This window comes from Crocodylus siamensis, chromosome 9 (genome assembly GCF_052110815.1).
Source record: "Crocodylus siamensis isolate JL-2025a chromosome 9, ASM5211081v1, whole genome shotgun sequence".
Lineage (NCBI taxonomy): Eukaryota > Metazoa > Chordata > Crocodylia > Crocodylidae > Crocodylus > Crocodylus siamensis.
This window is the reverse complement of record NC_143403.1, coordinates 22,918,406-22,938,242: the sequence shown is the minus strand read 5'-3', so window position 1 is coordinate 22,938,242 and position 19,837 is coordinate 22,918,406. Positions and strand designations below refer to the sequence as shown.

The window sequence follows — 19,837 nt, the reverse complement described above, 5'->3', positions numbered from 1 at the left end:
TTTCACAAACCCAATTAACCATATAAATATGGCATATTCAGATAGTGCAACTGTAGATGAACCTTGGTATCTGTTTGACCAATGCTTTGCAAGTTATTTTGGAAAACTAGATTTAACTTGGAAAATTTTAGACTGTGTTAGATGCTCTGAAGAAATGAGACAAGTTTTAAATTGATTTCTTGGCATATAAACCTCCACCTTGTTATCAGAGGCAAAGAACATAATCAAGTCCTTAATCTATACCCACAACTCCCATTGTTATTAATGAAGCTGAATATGTGAAGCAAGGCCACAAAGTGACCCTAAGCTTTCACAGAATTTTGAGGGAACCAGATAAGTAATAGATTAAGTCGCTCTCACCTCTAGTTTTCACTTCCAGTCTGACCCCATGAATAGATTTACTACAGAGAGCCTGGCAAAGTAATTTGGGTTAAAATAAGAACCAGTTAAAACCTAGTGTTAAAATTATTGTGGCACTTAAATTACATACCTTTCTTTGGTATGAAACTCACATACCAGAGAGTGCACACATACACAGAGCCTAAGTACACGTATTCAGGGGCACTGGTGGGTGGGTTAAATTGATTCAAAATGGCCACCCAATATCAAGTAATTCTAGGTGGGGGAGCTAACAGAGAGGCTGGGGAGACAAGCAGACTGGGGAGGGGGGGAATCAGGGGCTCACGGAGGGGATGGGGGCAGGTGCAATCTGGGAGGCTCTGGCAGGATCAGGGGAGCTTGCAGGGTCTGCAGGAAGGTTTGGGGGGGACTGGGGGCTATTTTTAGCCCCCTGGCCTTCCCTGGTGAACCTAAACCCCCATCCCTCCCCCACTCCACCCTAGGACTTACTTGGCTCCCACAGCAGTGGCATGTGGAACAGTGTGTGGGATGGGCTGTGCAGGGAAAGTGTACAGAAGGTCCATGCACCTGTTTGACCTAAACTGAGTAAGCTCAGGTGTCTATATACATGCTTTAGGATGGGGGTAGATGTTCTAATTAGAATGGCTCCTGGACAGCCACTGTAATTAAAATGCTGTAGTGTCACATGTATTCAGTGTCCCATGTTTCAAAATGGCCGCAGGGGCACTTTAACTAAAGCTCGTTCAACAAGTTTTAGTTAAATATGCCCCCCCCCATTTTGATAGGTAGAACACCGAATACACGATGCTGCAGGAAGTTGGCACATTCTAAATAGAATGCTCCACCTGACTCAATTAATCGAATCTGCTCCGACACATTCTATTTAGAATGCACAATGATCCAGGTTTATCTTAAACCTGGTTCCACAATTTTTAGACTGGTTTGTGTGCATGGAACTTTTGTACAGTTACAGGTTTAGACTGATTTCTGGTCACTGAGACTGGGTCTTTAAGTGTAAGGTCAGCACTGGGATGAGCTAAGTTTAAATCAGGTGGTCATTTTGCACCCAATTAACCTCTACAAATGTCTGTATTTAGCCAGAAACACCAGCTATTCTGGCAAAGTAATCAGAACTCTTGGGGAGGTGTTATCTTGTATTAGACCAACTAGTTGCAAAAAAAAATCTTTATTTGCAAGCACCTTCTTCAGGCATAAGAGAGTGTAAAGATTGTAAAATTTTTCCCAGGTGGAAATGAAAATTCAGATTTCACAAGAGCTGAAAGGTAGTGTAAGATCACCTGGTTGGAAAAGTTCATTTTATGCAAAACAGGCTCAGATATTTTACAAGAGAAGATTTCAATGGTCTATTTGCTCAGATTTAATATAAAGAGGGGCAAGAAAAGTTTAAGCAATTTATCTGAGTTTTTGTAGACTTGTCTAAATTTACTAAACTACCAAGCTTGTTGAGGTTAGCTTGTGAGTAGTTACTATTTGTCAGCTATTCATGGGCCTGTATATGGAATATGAGTATTCTCAATTTAGTTTATTTTGAGTTGAGCATCCACATTCTCAACTATGCAGTCAGAGCTGGCAGCGCATGTTGGGAGGGGAAGAGGGAAACAGGGACAGCTGGTATCTGTCTACTAGAGGTGGTCTTTCCATGTCCAGTTGGACATGCACTGATAGCATTAAAAGGAACAGCTTGGACTATAGCTGACTTGTCCTTATGGATTTGTACATAGATAATTTAAGTCTTTCCAACCTTTAATTCAGTTCCCTTTATTATCTACTAAAAAATTTCCCAAAGAGTAGCACAGGAAAAGGTTTCATACCATATAGCAGCTTTTGTAATTGCCTTTGGTGTAATCTTTAAAACTAATTCAGCTGCCACAGTAGTTAGAAACCACCTACATTCTGCTGCACTGCCCCAAAACAAGAGAAAGCCATTTACAGCTGGCTCCTTTCCTGCCTCTACTTCAGAAACAGTGGGAAGATTAATGGCAGTGTCCTTCTAGTATCTGAGAAAGCTTCTTCAAGGAGTGCTGACTTTGCAGGGTTCTGCTATTTACCTCTTACAGTCTAGTTACTATCCTTACTTAGTAGAAGTTGAAAAATCACCTTGATTACAATTTTATAAAACGTGTGTACATGCTGTTGGTTTGAAGGTTACAAAGGAAAAGAAAAGCTTTTTTATTTCTTTGCATGTACTGTTACTTAAAGAGCTTACATGAGAAAAACTTTTTTTTTTTTACAATCAGTAAATAGTAACTTGAAAAGTTCTGAGCACTGCAGCAGCATATGATTCCTACTAGTAAATAAGAGTGGGATCATGAGTATAGAGTGGCTAGTCTGTTGATGGGCAAGGAAAATAAAATAACTACTATTTAAATATTAAATATATTACATTTTAAACTTAAAAATGTCCAACGAAATGATGCACTGTTCAGCAGTGTCTAGGTGGCAAAAAGTTACTTGAAAATAATACTTTAAATACAAAAACACAAATAAAAACCTGGAAGCACAGATTTCCTATTGGCTTTTGATATGCATTCAGAAGGAACACCACAAATCAAGAGCAAACAAACCTTCTTGCATTCAGTAACATTGCAGTACTGATTTCAGATGTGGAAAATGCTTCTGAAAATATAACGGTTTTAATCTAGTGATTCATTTAATATTTACAATTATTAAGGAAGCTTCCAAGAAGTGGAAACTTAGACAAATGACTAGGGAGGAGTATAAGAGCACTGCTTGGGCATAAAGGGATGAAATCAGGAAGGCCAAAGTACAACTGGAGTTGCAGCTAGCAAGGGATGTGAAGAGCAATAAGAAGAATTTCTACAAGAATGTCATCAACAAGAGGAAGATCAGGGAAAGTGTGGGCCCCTTACTAAATGCAGGAGGCAACTTAGTGACAGAGGATAAAGAAAAGGCTGAAGTACTCAATGCTGTTCTCTCCTCACTCTTCACAGGCAAGCTCAGCTCCCAAACTACTGCACCTGGCAGTTTGGGGAGGAGGTAAACAACCAACAGTGGCAAAAGAACAGGTTAGGGACTATTTAGAAAAGCTGGACATGTGCAAGTCCATGGGGCTGGACAGAATGCACCCAAGGGTGTTGAGGGAGCTGGCTAATGTAATTACATCACCACTAGTCATCATCTTTGAAAAGTCCTGGCGGTGTGGAGATGTCCTGGAGAACTGGAAAAGGGCAAATATAGTGCCCATCTTTAAGAAAGTGAAGAAGGAGGATCCAGGAAATTACAAACTGGTCAGTCTCACCTCACTTCCTGGAATAAATCATGGAGCAGGTCCATTCCTAAGCACTTGGAGAACAAGGTGATTAGGAACAGTCAGCATGGATTCACCAAGGGCAAGTCACGCCCGACCAACCCAACTGCCTTTTATGATGAGAGGACTGGTTCTGTGGATGTGGGGAGAGCAGTGGATGTGATATATCTTGAGTTTAGCAAGGCTTTTGATATGGTCTCCCATAACATTCTTGCCAGCAAGCTAAGGAGGTATAGGTTGGATGAATGGTCTGTAAGGCACATGGAAAACTACCTGGAGGTAGGGCTCAGAGGGTAGTAGTCAATAGACTGATGTCTAGTTGGCTGGTGTCAAGTGGAGTACCCCAAAGGTCAGTCTGGTGGCTGGTTTTGTTCAGTATCTTCATCAATGAAACCTTGAAGATGGGATGGTTCATGAATGACACCAGCCTGGGGGGAGTAGTGGATAAGCTGGAGGGTAGGGCAAGCATTCAGAGAGACCTTTTGTGGCATTTCTTACTTGACAAATTGGAGGATTGGACCAAAAGAAATCTCAGGAACTTCAACAAGGACAAGTGCAAAGTCCTGCACTGAAGATGGAACAGTCCCATGCATGGGTAGAGGCCGGGGACTGACTGGCTAAGCAGCAGCTCTGCAGAAAAGGACCTGGGGGTTACAGTAAATAATGAGATGAATATGAGCCAACAGTGTGCCCTTGTTGTGAAGAAGGCTAGTGGCTTACCGGGCTGCATTAGTAGAAGCATTGCCAACAGAATGAGGGAAGTGATTCTTCCCTTCTCTGCAGCATTGTTGAGGCCACATCTGGAGTACTGTCCCCCATTTTTTGGCTTCCCACTACAGAAAGGATGTGGACAAATTGGAGACAGTCCAGCAGAGGGCAACAAAAATGGTGAGGGGGCTGGGGCACATGACATCTGAGGAGAGGCTGATGGAACTGGGCTTATATAGTCTTTAGAAGAGAAGACTGAGGCAGGATTTAATAGCAGCTTTCAACTACCTGAAGGGTCATTCCAAAGAAGATGGAGATGGACTCTTCTCAATGGTGACAGATGACAGAACATGGAACAAGGGTCTCAAGTTGCAGCAAAAGAAGTTTAGGTTAGATATTAGGAAGTACATTCTCACTACGAGGGTAGTAAAGCACTCGAACGGGTTATCCCGAGAGGCTGTGGAATCTTCATCCTCGGAGGTTTTTAAGACCCACGCAGATAAAGCCTTGGGTGGCATGACCAGTTTGGGATGGTGGTGCTTTGAGCAAGGGGTTGTACTAGATGACCTCCTGAGGTCCCTTCCAATCCTAATTTTCTTTGATTCTATGAACTGATGTGGCCATCTAAATTTACTGTTTAATTCAAGATGGTGTTAGAGTGACAGCAGTGCTACAGTCCCCACAGACTGCACTCATGCTAGGCTAGGGGCCTTATGGCAAGTGACTATCGTCCTTAATTTTGTTTTTTGAAATCCATGAGGGGGAGGGGGAAATGCTGTGTGTGAATCTTTACATTTTTTTCATTCCCTGGGGTTTTTGTAAGCCAAACTTTGGGACTGATCTTTTGTGAAGAGCATCTTTGCTAAAGTCATTCTTTGTTGAAAAAGGCAAGACTTGGTTCATGAACTACAATGAAAGAAATGAGTTTATATTTCCAGTACTTAACATCAACTTAAATTTTTCAACAATTCTTAGTGCTTTAGTCTTCTTGTTGTTGACAAAGATGCATTAAAAAGCAGCATGATGTTCACAGGGCTGATCTCCTTTAGTGCTCAGGTGCCTTTGGATCCTGTGCATCCTGGTTAATGTACAGTACATGGATATGCAGATAACTGTTCTCATTTATAGCTCATGCAGGTGTGATTATATTAATGGAATTATAAAATACAGTCACTGCTAAGTTTTAACACAGACTATACTTGGGGTGACACTAAAGAGTTTGACGTGACTTTGCTGCCACAGAATTCTGTCTGAAAAACGTTACCTAGTTAGCACCGGATGTGCTAATTTATAAAGAGCTCTATAAAACATGCATGCACATCTAAAGGCACCTTGAAATCCCCAAACAGCTCTGAGAACCCCTCTAGGACACTATGCGAAATAGGGGAAGTTCACTGCAAGTGATGGTGTGATGTAACCAAGACTTCTGTGCACTTAAGATTTGTGACGGTCTGTGCTTATAGAATAAATTTACAATCCCTAAGTTTACCATAGTGAGAGGGCTACGGTTTTTTGTGGCATTTCTTACTGGACAACTGTAGTTGGGAGAGATGTTGGGCAACATTTCAGGCATCAGGTGGTGACTTGAGTGGAAAGAGTGAGCTTTAAAATCTGATTTTTGTCATACCCTGGTAAATGAGTTAGTATTTTTACTTATTCTCTGTTATAACTGTATAAATATCTGGAAAATAAAGGCCAAGGGAAATTTTACTTTCTCTTCCAGTCAGCCTCAGAGCTAGGGATTTAATTTTCCAGTCAGGAAGAGCTGGATCCTTTTTACAGTCTGATCTCTGCTTCCACAACAAATACCATCTTCTGTTTTCAGAAGCATTTCATTCTGTGACTACCAGGGTAAGCTAATCATACTATAGCAGAACCACTGACTACCACAAGCATTTGAGTCAGTTCTTCCCTCATTTGTTTAGGCACTCGCACCAAACCATTACTCTCATATTCACTCCACCACTTATCTGTAGCTATTATATTACCATGCATTTAATACACATTTTAAAGAAAGTTAATTTATTGTAAACATATTTCTCGTCAATCAACATTAGATGATCTTTGCACAGAAACCAAACATTTTAACAGGATTCTTATAGCAAAATAGAGTATCATTTGTTTACCGACATATATTCAATGCTCATTAAAGTGAATGGGAGTCCTTGTATCAGACTATGGGCATTGTAACCAACAGGGAAAGTAAGATTTTATGATAACATCTGAAAGTTACTTTCTACAAAAATAATACAGTTAGAATTTGTAGACTCCACTCAGGATGTAGGGGGAGACCAGAGCTGTCAATGTAAGAAAGAATTCAAATGCATACATTTAAAGTGATTCTCTTACATCATAGCCCTGATTTTACTTTCTCTTAGCTGCATTTTAAAAATTCTATTCCCATATTAAATAATATTTCCAGTGTTAATTTAGAGCCTATACAAAATTTAGAAAAAAATCAGCCAGATGCAGTGACATTTATTGAACTATAAAATGCTATTTTAGCTTCATAATTTATTTTCATTTTCTATTGCGATTTAATCTGTGCAAAGCAAGTGAAACGCTAAATTAAACCTCTAAGCAATTTCGATATATTTGTATCAACTAAACTAAGTTTTTAAAGAAAATATATCACGCAGAATATGAAGAATATTGTTTTTACCTCCAATTTATCTAAACTGTCCAAGTACAAAACCTTTCTTAATTTTCAGAGCTAACAGCTTTGTAATGAAATGATGGATCAAATATATATTTTTAAAAATATTTCAGCTGTATATCATTCAGCATTTACAATAAATGTTGTATAGAATTATAGTACAAATGGAGGAAAAGAGACTAAATCTTACACTAGCGTTAACAGTGCGTAAATAATTTCAGAGCATTATTTAAGTTGCCTACTCATAAGTATAAGCAATGCAATTTTACTTAAATATTATTGGGATTACACTTGTTATGAGCTGTCGTCATGAGGCATGCATAATTTTTAGTCAGCACATTATTCTGACATTTATAATTATTCATTATGATTGACATTGTTTCTTTATACTATTTTTATTGCCAAATACTCACTTGTGGCATGTACCATTTGTACTTCTCTCAGTGAAGGATGGTATAGATTTCTAGCACAGCTCATTGCTACTCTTCAAAACAGAAATTTAATATCACATGCAAAATACAGTAAAACCAAAATAAGCAATGCTTCTTGTTTTTTCTGAGGCTTAACTAATAGTACACGGGTCATCACTGCTTGGCTTCATTTCTCCTTCCAACAATAAATTCATCACTGCCTTAGTCAAGTAGCTGCATGTTCCTCTTTTTCCTATCGCGGGAGTGTTGTAAAAGGAGGTCATATCATCCTGTTGGAAGGGAAAAAAAGTGTTGTTTTTCTATGAAAAATGTTGATTCACCGGGTTCAAGTTTAAACACTAGCAAAGAGTAAGTTAGTAGAACCCATTCTTTAGGCAAAGGGAACAGTTTTCATTTTTGACATTACCAGTTATATTGTATTATAAACTACAAAGTGTTTCAATTTCTAAAGTAATTGGTCATATAGGACTTTAAAAAATAAAAAAATGACTAGAGTTGCAGTCAATATACTCAATTATCTAGAAATATCTTTAGGATTTTTTTGGATTTGGGCATAATTTTGTGAAAAAGTAGATGAGTACAAGTGTAGCTCCTACTGTTCCATTACATTTCCTCTTTTAATATACACTGAAACATCAATTTCTTTTTACTTTGTTTGAAATGTTAGGTAGTATCATTGCATGTGTAACTAAGGTCACAATTAAAAATGCAGCCGCAGCATGAACTTACTCTATTAGTCTTATAAGAGAAACAAAATATATTTCTAAGACTCCCACAGGAATCCAGATTTTCTTTAAATGCTTACTTATGTTTGCTAAGAGATATTTGATCTTTCCCACATGCCGTTCCTGATATATATGAGAGTATTGTCTAAGAGTAAATGAAGGAAAACATTATTTTTAAATGCCTTCATCAGCCGGGTTGCTAGACATGTTATGATTCCCCCGCTAAATCAGGGCTGAGTTTGTGAGGAAACTAACTTGTCTAAGGATTTCCTGTACATTTAGTGCATGTACTAAACAAATGCTAGGATCTTGACTCCATACTAACACTTTTCTAAGCTGAAATAATGCTTCCTTGTTAACATGCCGTTTTTAAGGCTATGAACAGAGTAATAAAGCCCAAGGTGGAAACCTGGAACAAACTCTACCATGGCAGCTGAACTCAAATTCAGATGCTGCCTGTTTGCAAGACAGAGAAAGCTGTTCCCGATTCATCCAGGGTGCATTTGGCACTCTTGTGATGCAGCAAATTGTGTCGGGAGAATATAGGTACATCTACATGGCACAATGAAGTGCCACAGAGGTAACAGTGCTAGTTCTAAGCTGGGTACCAGAAGCAGCATGGCTGTGTCAGTGTGGTGTTTCTTTCACAATTAACGAAGTACTCCTGAGTAGGAAAGCCCTGGCAGGCAGAGAAGCAACAAAACCTTTAAGCAGAAACACACAGAGGCCCTTAAGAAGAAAATATTAATTTCACTTGGGAATACCTTCTTTAAAACCATGTAGTGGGCATTTACTAAAGACAAAATAATGATTTCCAAAACTACTATTGCAGAAACAGTTTATTAGGTCATGGCTACTTCTTTACAACCAAAAAGCAATGGGTAAGTATTTTAAATGCAAAACTGGATGTCTTGCCAACAAAATATTCCCACTGAGGTCAATGGGAGATTTGATTATTTAGTTCTTCCAAATATTTGTATTTGGAAATGTTTGTATTTGTACCCTTATTGACGAGCCTAACTTCAGGCCATTTTTTAAATGTTGGCCTATATATCTCCATGTCTAGCTGCTACTATTTAATCTTTAACCTACTTAAGTCTTCAATCTTTTAACATGCATATTAATCTAAAGATCTTAAAAAGATATTCATGTTATTCTAGATTAACCTAAGTGCTCATTACAGAACTGAAGGCAGTAGGCACAGATGCACCTTTGTGAGTAGGCTGTTCCTTCTCAAGTAATTTTATCTGTTAACTTACAAATTTCTAGTGTTCAAATATGAAGCTCTAGGAAACATCTTTATAGGCTCCTCAGAATTCACTCTGAAGCTGCTCAAATTCTGCAGTACTTAACCAGAATTATTTATTCAAATGTCTTATTCCATTTCGAAGTCCTGTATGTCTGTCTTATTTCAAGCTTCATAGATTTAATATTCGTACCAACCTGATCATGAACAACTATAAATTTGACATAAGTAAATATTTTACTTACCTGTTTTTCAACTCCCTTTAGTCTGTTCTGATCTTTCTGGAAATCATGAAATGCTTCCTTCACCAATTTGTCCAAATCCACCTTGTCCTGAAACTCTAATTCAGGGTTTCTCTCCAACACGACAGATATCACCATTAACAACTACAGTATATAAAAAAAAAAAAATAAAATAAAGGCTGAAAATTTAAGCCAGTTCAAGTTAAGGTTAGATAAAATGCTTATGCATTATGATTTAAGCTAACACGCTATTTAAAAAATCATACAGATAATACTTTATTTCAATATATTAAAAAGCAGAATTTTATGTAAAATACAGGTTAGAAATTGAAGAAACATGTGGAACAGTCAAAAACCATTAAAAGTAATATGGATGACTAATAAACAATCATTAAAGAATGGACAGAGGTTCTGCGATACTCATGGATAATCATGTGTAAATAAGATGCGTGTTAAACCATCAGAGCAACATAATAAAACAATGGAACCAAAATAAGCAATAGACAACATTCAGGGGAATTTTAATGCCTTGCAGCTCCACAGAGTTTGAAAATGGGATGTGTGATTAGTTTGGGGCTTATTAGTAGGAACTGGTGGTTTATATTCACCTCTTGTCCTTGGGATTCTAATATTGAGACTGGGGGATGTCCCGGTCACTGGCACAGCCCAGTTATTGGGCATAATTAAATCCTGTTGAACTCCCTGTGTGCTAAGGGAATATCCAAGGTATCCAGAAACTGATTCTTGGTCATCAACAAGGAATGCTGGGTGGCTGCAAAAAGGCCAACTCATGTGGCAGTCATTGAGGGGAGATCTGCCTCTTGGTTAGCTTAGACAGTATCTACATAGGGGGAAGGTGAGTAATAGTCTGGCAGGGTCCTTCTATTGACTCACATTTTTAGAGATTATGGGATGACTGGAAGAAGTTGGAGGTTAAATTCCATTGATTCAATGGGCTAACAGCTCACTGGGTTGTCCTACAAAATGGGAAGGAGGACTAATCTTCTGCTAGGGGGGTTATGTGTTCACACTTGAAGAAAGGCACCCTAAATAACAGAATAGTGTAAAGAGGTGGCAGTGGCATAAGATGGAGGTTGCATATGCTGCTATATATGGAAATTTTATAGTCACAGTTTACCTTTAACCTCCTTAATCTTACATTTTCTAAACATGCTCATAGGAACCTGCTTAACTTGCGCACAAATACATAAGGAGGGTGTCCTCAAAACTTTTTTGTCAGTTCTGCTGTGTAAGTGCTTATATTCTATTAAATCCCTTATTCTTACTGGATTCTTTGAGACTTATATAATTATTTTTGAAGTTGTAACCACAAAACTATAAATTCAGCTTCTTTTTTATTATATAATACAAACCTCAACAATAATTTGTCTGTATTCAGGCTGGTCAATGTTTTGCAAAATGTCTTCAACTAGAAGGGAAAAATTCATCTCATACATGGTCATATCAGATAATGTTGGTTGCTGAAAAAGAAATTATTCAAGTATTAAAGTTTCATATTTTAGTTTAATAATTTAACTCTCTCTACTTCTCTAATAGAGCTTTCTGGACTATTTGTTGTGAATTATTTATCCAACAGTAACAAATAAAGCTTTGTTAAAGTGAAGGTTAAACCATCTATATGGATCAACAATACCAGGGAAATCTGTAAGAGCATGTGACTCCATGATTCAAGACCACTTTCCAGTCCTACATTCCTAGAATAGCATACATTTAGAAAGACCCATGTCAGATTCTTCTTCAGCATATTTTTTTAAGTGGCAAGTAAACTAGATACCTCTTCCATAGAAAACATTAGGATGAGAACAAATGATTTTTCTAACCCAAGTAATAATTTATAGTTAGAACTCTTTGTACTCTGTAATACATATACCATGGAGGGACAAAAATACAATGTGAATACATTTAGGTGTTCAAAATGTGATTTTTGCATCTCTCTAAATATTTAGACCTGTTTTACCTGTGGTAAGTATTTTTCTGCTACTATTAAACCATTGGGTGTTCTCTCCAAGATCTGCCACACTCTGTCATAGAAACCAGGAGGAGTTCGATTCAGACAACCATCTATTTGACGTCTATAAAGCCAACATCTGTGGATAAAGCAAAAGCGTAGAAGGGCTTGAAAAAGCAGTCTGCTTCGTATTTAAAACAAACATGGCTTTGTGGATTAATTAAGCCAGTAGCATAGGCAGTAACAGCAAATATCCATCAATGATGCATGCAAAGTACATGCTACATTTCCTGAAGAATTTTTTCACATGTTAAGATTCTCTTATTTCCATGACAAAAGCAAGATGCTCAGGATACAGAGGTTGAGTACTATTCTTAAATGTGTAGCAGTGTTATGAGTTGATCCAAAGAAGTTAAATCTATTTACACTAGAACAAAGGATATATCCAAATAATAATGTGTTTATTGAAGTCAAGGGAATCATGATTCATTAGGGATTCATTGTATAAAATAACTATAAAACACAAGAAGTCTATATACATTCACTTAAAACAAAATTGCCTTTATTCTACCCAAGAGATAAATTTGTTGAGTACCTATATAGGAAACCAAATGTGTGCATACTACAGCATAAAAGGATGGATCTACGCTAGCATGCAAAACAATGTGCTAGATTATAGAGGTCTTTTTGCGTTATGTAGTTTAGATAAGTTAGAAAAACATTTATTTTTATCAGAATTTTGTGGGTGGCTCAACCCAGATAGTGTACACTTTTGACAATATCTGTATTTTAAAGAAAAAAACTATTGGAATTTAGGAAGCTGATTCTATTATTGAACCTAAATGTATAAGGATTTTTTGTGTGGTGCATACAGCCAGCCATAATTATTTGCTAGATCAGTGCAACACACTTTTGCTGACTGCAGGCATTTAAAAGTCATGTTATATCTTCTATGAGGTTTTCAAGCGATGAATTTTAGGTTCCTTTTATCTGTCATACAGTTCTGGAAGCTTCATGCATTTTCCATTGTTTCTCTTAGCCAGGGCTCAACAATATTCAGCCCATGGAGTTGAAGGGTTTTGGCTGTGCCTGGATCAGGGCTCTGGAGCAAGGAGCTGTGTTGAGGCTGAGCAGCTTCCAGCTGCACCCACACCATCGCTGCTCGTCCTCGCCCTCTTTGCTCCGGTCCAAAGCAGGCCAGGTGGTTTCAGTGCATGTTAGCAGGCAGGGGGAGCTGTACTCATGCTCCTCCTTCCCCTCGCCTCCCACACTCCCTAGCTGTGGCATGGGCACAGTTTCCAGCTGGTAGCAAGTGATGGTTGGGCCAGGTAGCTTCCAGCTGTTCCTGTGCCACAGCCAAGGGGGATGAGCTGGTGGAGTGTAGAGAAGCAGCAGCAATGCAGACATAATTTGCAGATACCTGATCTTGGCACAGCTCCTCACTGGCCTGAAGCCATGCCCATGTCACAGCCAGGGGACTGGAAGAAGGGGCAGCAGCATGGGCACAACTCCCAGTTGTCTGGTCCCAGCACAGATACGTAGAAACATCCCTGCTGATGCTGCACCTTTGATACCACCCAACTCATGTTGGACTGAAGCCGGATTGTTCTAGCTTAATTGTTCTTAATCAAATTGATGGCTGCAATGGATTTGGCACTGTTGTTTCATAATTTATGAATCCTGTATATTAGCCTGGTTCTTGGGTTATATTTTTGTGACTATAGTGGATTAAACATGACAGGAATTTGCAAAAATAGGCAAGAAAAAAAGAGAGGTTCAGTATAAGCCACCACTGATCAAACACTTAAGACTTATTAAGGAACAATTTCAGCTTTGATAACTTTGCCACCTAGTTTTCATAGACATTAGGGCTGGAAGGGACCTCGGAAAATCATTGAGTGCAGCCCCCCGCCCAAAGGGCAGGAAGTCAGCTGGGGTCATAGGATCCCAGCAAGATAAGCATCCAATTTGCTCTTGAAGGTGTTCAATGTAGGTGCCTGAACCACCTCCGATGGCAGGCTGTTCCAGACCTTGGGGGCTCAGACAGTAAAGAAAAATTTTCCTTACGTCCAGCCTGAAATGGTCTTGCAGTAGTTTATGACTATTTGACCTCGTCATCCCTTGGGGCGCTCTGGTGAACAAACGTTCGCCCAGATCCTGGTGTTCACCCATGATAAACTTATAGGTGGCCATCATTTCACCCCTGAGCCTGCACTTTTCCAGGCTAAAGAGCCCCATGGCTCTCAGCCTGTCATTGTAAGTTCTGTTTTCCTGACCTCTGATCATGCGTGTGGCTCTTCTCTGGACTCTTTCAAGCTTCTCCACATCCTTTTTGAACTGTGGAGCCCAAAACTGGTTGCAGTACTCCAGTTGCGGCCTCACCAAGGCTGAGTACAAGGGGAGAATGACATCCCAGGATTTGCTCAAGAAGCTTCTGTAGATGCAAGCCAGCATTTTGCTCACTTTACTAGCTACACCATTGCACTGCAGGCTCATGTTCATTTTGTGGTCAATGATGACCCCCAAGTCTCTTTCTTCCGTAGTGCTAGCCTATAAGGCTGCTGCAGGTTTTTCCTCCTAAGGTGGAGAACCTTGCATTTGTCGGTGTTAAACACCATCAGGTTCTCATCCGCCCATTTGCTGAGCCTGTCCAGGTCAGCTTGGATCTCCCTCCTGTCGTCAAGTGTGGATGCTTTGCCCCAAAGTTTGGTGTCATTGGCGAACTTGGCCAGTCCACTCCTGACTCCAATGTCCACATCATTAATGATGTTGAACAATATGGGTCTAAGGACAGAGCCTTGGAGGACGCCATTGGTCACAGGGCACCATGATGATTGACTTCCATCAATTACTACCCTCTGGGTCCGACCACGGAGCCAATTTTCCAGCTAGAGGATCGTGGTGGACCCAAGGCCACAATTGGCCACTTTCGCCAAGAGGTGATCATGGGATACCAGATCAAAGGGTTTTTTGAAGTCAAGATATATGACATCAATCTCTTCTCCCTTGTCCAGGTGATAGGTCACCTGGTTGTAGAAGGAAATGAGATTGGTCAAGCAAGACCTACCTGCAACAAACCCGTGATGTGTATCCCTTAGGATGCTGGCGTTGGCCAGTCCATTAAGGATGGCCTCTTTAATAAACTTTTCAAAAGATCTTCCCCAGGATAGAGGTCACGTTGATGGGTCTATAGTTAGCTGGATCCACTTTCCTCCCTTTCTTGAAGATCGGCACCACAGTGGCCTTCTTCCAGTCTTTGGGCACTACACCAGAGTGCCAAGAGTTTTCAAAGATATGTGTCAGGGCTTGGCTATGATGCTTGCCAGCTCCTTGAGTACCTTGGGGTGTAGATTGTCAGGTCTGGCTGACTTGAAGGTATCCAGCTTCTCAAGGTGTTTCTTCATGATGTCAGCACTGATGGAGGGCAGGGGACCTCCCTTACCCTGACCACCCTGTCCCGTGGTGGGCATGGGCATCCCATGGGACTGATGAAAGACCGAAGCAAAGTACCCATTTCACAGGTTGGCTTTTTCTTGGGCATCAGTTGCCCCATCTGGTTCAGCAGGAGTCCAATGTTGCCCTTGATTTTCCTCTGGCTCCCCACATATCTGAAAAAGGACTTTTTATTGTCCTTGATGCTCTAAGCTAGTTGGAGTTCAGTTGAAGCCTTGGCTTTCCTGTTTTGCTCCCTGCAGGACCAGACCAGCCTACAGAACTGGCTTACAGCAGGACTATAAAGGGTTCATACAGGCAGAAAAACATACGAACTGTGGCGGCATTAAAAAGGTCCCTCATCCAAAGAGCAGTGGTAGATTATTGCCCTATATTCAAAGAGCAGTGGATACTAAAACTTTAGGTGAGACACACACGTAGGATATTTTGAAACCTGTTCACCTGTTAAAAGCTTTGTTCCTACTGATAAAACAATCACCATTTTTTGTTTTAGGAAGGCTGTTCAGTCAATCAATGTTTGCAACTGCTCACAGGCTTCCAAGCAGGAAAAGACACACAAGGCCCCATATTCTAGCAGAAATGGAGGATATGCATGGTAGTGTAGCCTAGGGGATAGTCTCAAAATGGAAGAATTGTGAAATTTTCCCTCTGGGTAGGGAAATCTCTGACACTTGAAGGGTGTGTTCATGGAGGCCAGACAGAGGTACTGATAGGACCCAAATCAACTATAGTGGTAAATTTCCAGTTAGTGAAAACAGGAATAAAAACATTACGAAGAAAAAGCAAAAGAAAAAATTGTTCTGTATTCTTTTCAAGAACGCGATTAGGCTACTACACTTTTGACCAGAAAGGAAGTTGTGGTCCACAACTGTGAGGTAACTCAACTACAGCACCCTGTTGGCAGCATGAACAGATTAAAGGAGACAGAAGCCCACATGGATTAGTAGAACTGGGACATTATCTCAGATGGAAGAAAATGTCTGCAGTGTATTCAGTGGCTGAAGGAAGCCATGCACAGTGTTTCCCTAAATCATCAGTGGAAAAAACTGCAGCTGGAAGGACAAGAGCTAGTGCTGTGGCAGAAGCTTGCATAGGAAGAATGTCAGAGTCAGCATGAAGAAGAATGCAGCATAAATAGGATGAACACCAGCCTGAGAAAGATTGAAGAATATCAAGCAGGAAAACACAAAATGAGACCTGGAAATGCCATACAGCCAATGGCATACCAGTTTGGAAAGGGGCAGACATGGAACTCCTAGCTCCTCAGACAGCACAGATTTTAAACAGATGTCTTAGTTGAGGAACTTGAGTATCTTTCCTGCTTACTTACAGAGAGGAGCCTTTACCCATGGAGTTATAGTTGGCTCCAGAAGTTATGAGCACTGAAAGTGAGCTTTACTGCAGAAGTTGGAGCTAATACTGGCAACTAGAATGAGGAAAATTTCTAACCTCGTTCTCTTGCATCCGATGAGCGTGTGGGATCAGCACAGTTAGTCAATGCTTTCAGCTTCTGTCCTGCACTCTTGTGAGGTAACTACAAAAACCTCTCTCTGGCAGCTAATGCAAACGAGTGTTATAGTCTTTAAAAGAGATGCACTTCAGGCAATATAGTTATGGCATGAGAGGGGATTTAAATAGAAGGTCAAACAAGCAGCAGATAAGCCCTACTCTGACTGGTACAAACATTTTTAATAGTGAGAAGTGACAGTGAAAACTCCCTGCATCCAGCTAGGTTAGGAAAACCTAACCGTGTATTGACACTGGCAAAATACTAAAGTGCTCCGTCAGATAAAGGTTTCAGACTAGGATAAGGGAAAGGGGAAGACTGGTAGAATCAGAAACATCTGCAAGAATAAAAAAACTAATATGGATCTACCCTACCTCTGGATAAATAATGTATGTTTGAAACATTATTGATTGCAGACACCTGGTGATTTAAGAAGCATACAAATCATTTCAGAAATATAGATGATGTGAATAATCCATTATGAATGACAGAATGTGACACACACTCAATCTTCTTACCTTCCTTGCTGCTGCGGCTGAAGAATATCCAGCAGAAGTTGCTTCACTTCACTAGGAGACAGCTGGTATAAGTCCATAGCAGGCATATCTCCAGCACGAAATTTTAGTTCATACTTCATAGCATGGATAATCCATCTGAAACACAAGAATTAAAATATATTTTAGGATATCATAGATACACATATCTTTTAAAAAGTTCAGGTTCATATTTTTTAATATTATTTTTCTCTTAACTAGAGGCTGGAAAAAGGTTATCATATAGTATTTTAATTTTAATATTAATATACAAGATATTATAAATAATATAATCAAGGCAATGTTAATATAATATTAATAATACAATATTAATATTTTAATGTTACTATATTATATCTGAATTGTAGAAAGCATGCTTTCACTAGAAGGAAAGTGAAATTTCCTACAACAATACAATCTAACAGAATAGTCTATAGAGAATCCAGAAGATCTTGCTTGCATTTGGCTGCTGTAAGATACATTGGCAGAAGAGTCAACAAAAGGATATTCTGCTCATTTAACTTTATAGTAGAATTTATTCCACACTGTCACAGTGCTTTTTCTATGTTTGATGGAAACATAACATTATTTATGCATTGCTGCTTTAGGAGAATTGTTATAAAACACCCTTCATATAGAAGATATGTTTGCCCAGATACTCCTTCATATCATAAATAAATAAATTCTAAAGTCACTGTGTGACATTTGATGTAAAAAAAAAATAATTAAAATTATGCTCTTTCAATAAATAATGTAGCTTACTGAAGGATTTAAAAAGACAAAAAAGTAAAATTATTCTGCATGAGAAAAAATATGGGTTGGTGCAATTTTAGCCTTTGAAATCCATTTTTGCAACTTGTCACATTTTTCTTTCATTTCCTGTTCCATTTTGAAAGGATTTGATTAAAATAATTACGGAACCAATGAAGTTTTCCTGTTCAACACTGCCTTAGATCTTAGGAAAGCACATTTGATAAACCATTAGAAAGAAGGCTGAAAATGTTTCTTGTTACATATCACAGAAACAAATCAAGTCCTTAACTGAATAAGATGAAAAGATACCTTATTACTAGATAAATCTGGGAAGCAAGGTTACTTAAAAGGAGCCTTTACTTTCTTCATTGTAATTACTTCAGCACCTAGATTCCAGTGTCAGAAGTTAAATTTGACAAGCTCCGATGCTGTGGGCACTCAGCTTCTATCAGGTAAAATAGTGCTAGAAACAAGGGACCTCAGCTCAGAAAAGAAAGACATGCAAATTTCTATATCTGGTATTCCTACAGGATTCACCTACCACAATTATACCCAAATTTCACACACATTAATTTAGCATATCTTCCATTGAACTTAATCACTTAAGCTAAATTTGGATAGTTAAATGAATTTCTTCTATTTAAGTAACTCATTCACAAGCCTCATAGTATAACTTCATAGACAAGAAGATCCTGAAGTTTTGTGATACTAACGACTCCTAGAGCTAAATACCTGTTCTACATTTCTGATTGGAGTACTATCAGTGAAGGATGCAAGATATGGGGAACAACATAAACAGGCAAAGGAATAAATAGCATTAGGCTGTAAGGAGTTGGTTTCCTCTTGAGAAGTGAATGCATTTTGGTAAGAGAACAAGTTAAAAGAGAGGAAAAATTATACCTGGAAACATTCCAGCTTTGCTCAACACAGCTACTTAGAGTCCTGACTCACATTGATGAGCAGTTAAATGGATGAGCAGTCCCCTTGTTTTCAACCAGAATTAACTGCTCACTAGTAAGACAGGAATCTGGTGACAAATATGGCATGTAAAAATTTAGAAGGTTTAAGAAGTTTTCCTAATGTTATAGGTCTCAAATATGCAAACTGTCTTCAAACACATCAGGGTTAGGCATTTTAATTTTGCAATATGTGCATATTCATTGTAAAGAAAGAGGAATAAGAGCAAACTGGACCAAGACAATGAAAAAATTAAACACAGATGCTAATTTCTTTGTGATCATAAATAAGAACACCATACTGGTAACGAACCTGAAAGTTTTCTGAACAGATCATTGTTTAGGATATTCTTTAATTTCATTAAAAAAAGCAGCCCAGTAACTACATTCTTAAAAAAATAAATGTATATGAAGGGAAAAGACAGAAAAATAAATATATAAAATATACTTTGATGAACGTGTACATGGTAGATTAAAGGGCTCATAAATTTTGCTGTACCATAGTTTTAATCAACATTTGGTGCCTCTAGAATTGTCAGAAAAAGCAAATTATATCTGTGATGTTTAATGGAATATTAAAACCACTTATAAAAACTTGGCATATTGCCATACTAACACAGCAACACTTAGAATTAAATTGTCTGCTCAGTGGTGCTTATCTGGAGCAAGTCACCTGGATTTCTACTTTACAGACTAAACACAAAATTAGAGCTTGTGTTGACTTTTTAATTAATGACAATTTCATTTACATAAGACTTTTATCAAATATGTTCCAATATAAAAAGTTGGTACCCTTGTATTCAACCAATTAGCAAACTACCATTGTTACATCAGTAAATTATCACAATACATTTATTTTTAATGCATAACATTTCATCACATCTTTTAAAAATTAAAATAAAAAATTATGAAGTTTTGTAGCACTCAAGTGGCACTGGCTTCATTTGCTCTAGGAAATCTAAATGTCACAACTACAGTGAAGTCTTTGGATGTATGTTTGGTCCTCCAC

At 38.7% G+C, this 19,837-nt stretch overlaps 1 protein-coding gene across 3 annotated transcripts in view; it reads right to left on the bottom strand.

The window, feature by feature from the left end:
* Positions 1-6,358: 6,358 nt before the first annotated feature.
* PHKB (phosphorylase kinase regulatory subunit beta) overlaps positions 6,359-19,837 on the bottom strand; it is a 198,946-nt gene continuing 185,467 nt past the window's right edge. For all 3 annotated transcript variants that reach the window (XM_090062024.1, XM_090062022.1, XM_090062023.1), the window contains 5 exons: positions 17,105-17,239; positions 11,636-11,765; positions 11,031-11,138; positions 9,661-9,801; positions 6,359-7,713 (listed from right to left, as the gene is read on the bottom strand). In XM_090062024.1, coding sequence (XP_089918150.1) covers positions 7,576-7,713; positions 9,661-9,801; positions 11,031-11,138; positions 11,636-11,765; positions 17,105-17,239 — 652 coding nt within the window. In that variant the 3' untranslated portion in view covers positions 6,359-7,575. The remainder of the gene's footprint in view (positions 7,714-9,660; positions 9,802-11,030; positions 11,139-11,635; positions 11,766-17,104; positions 17,240-19,837) is intronic.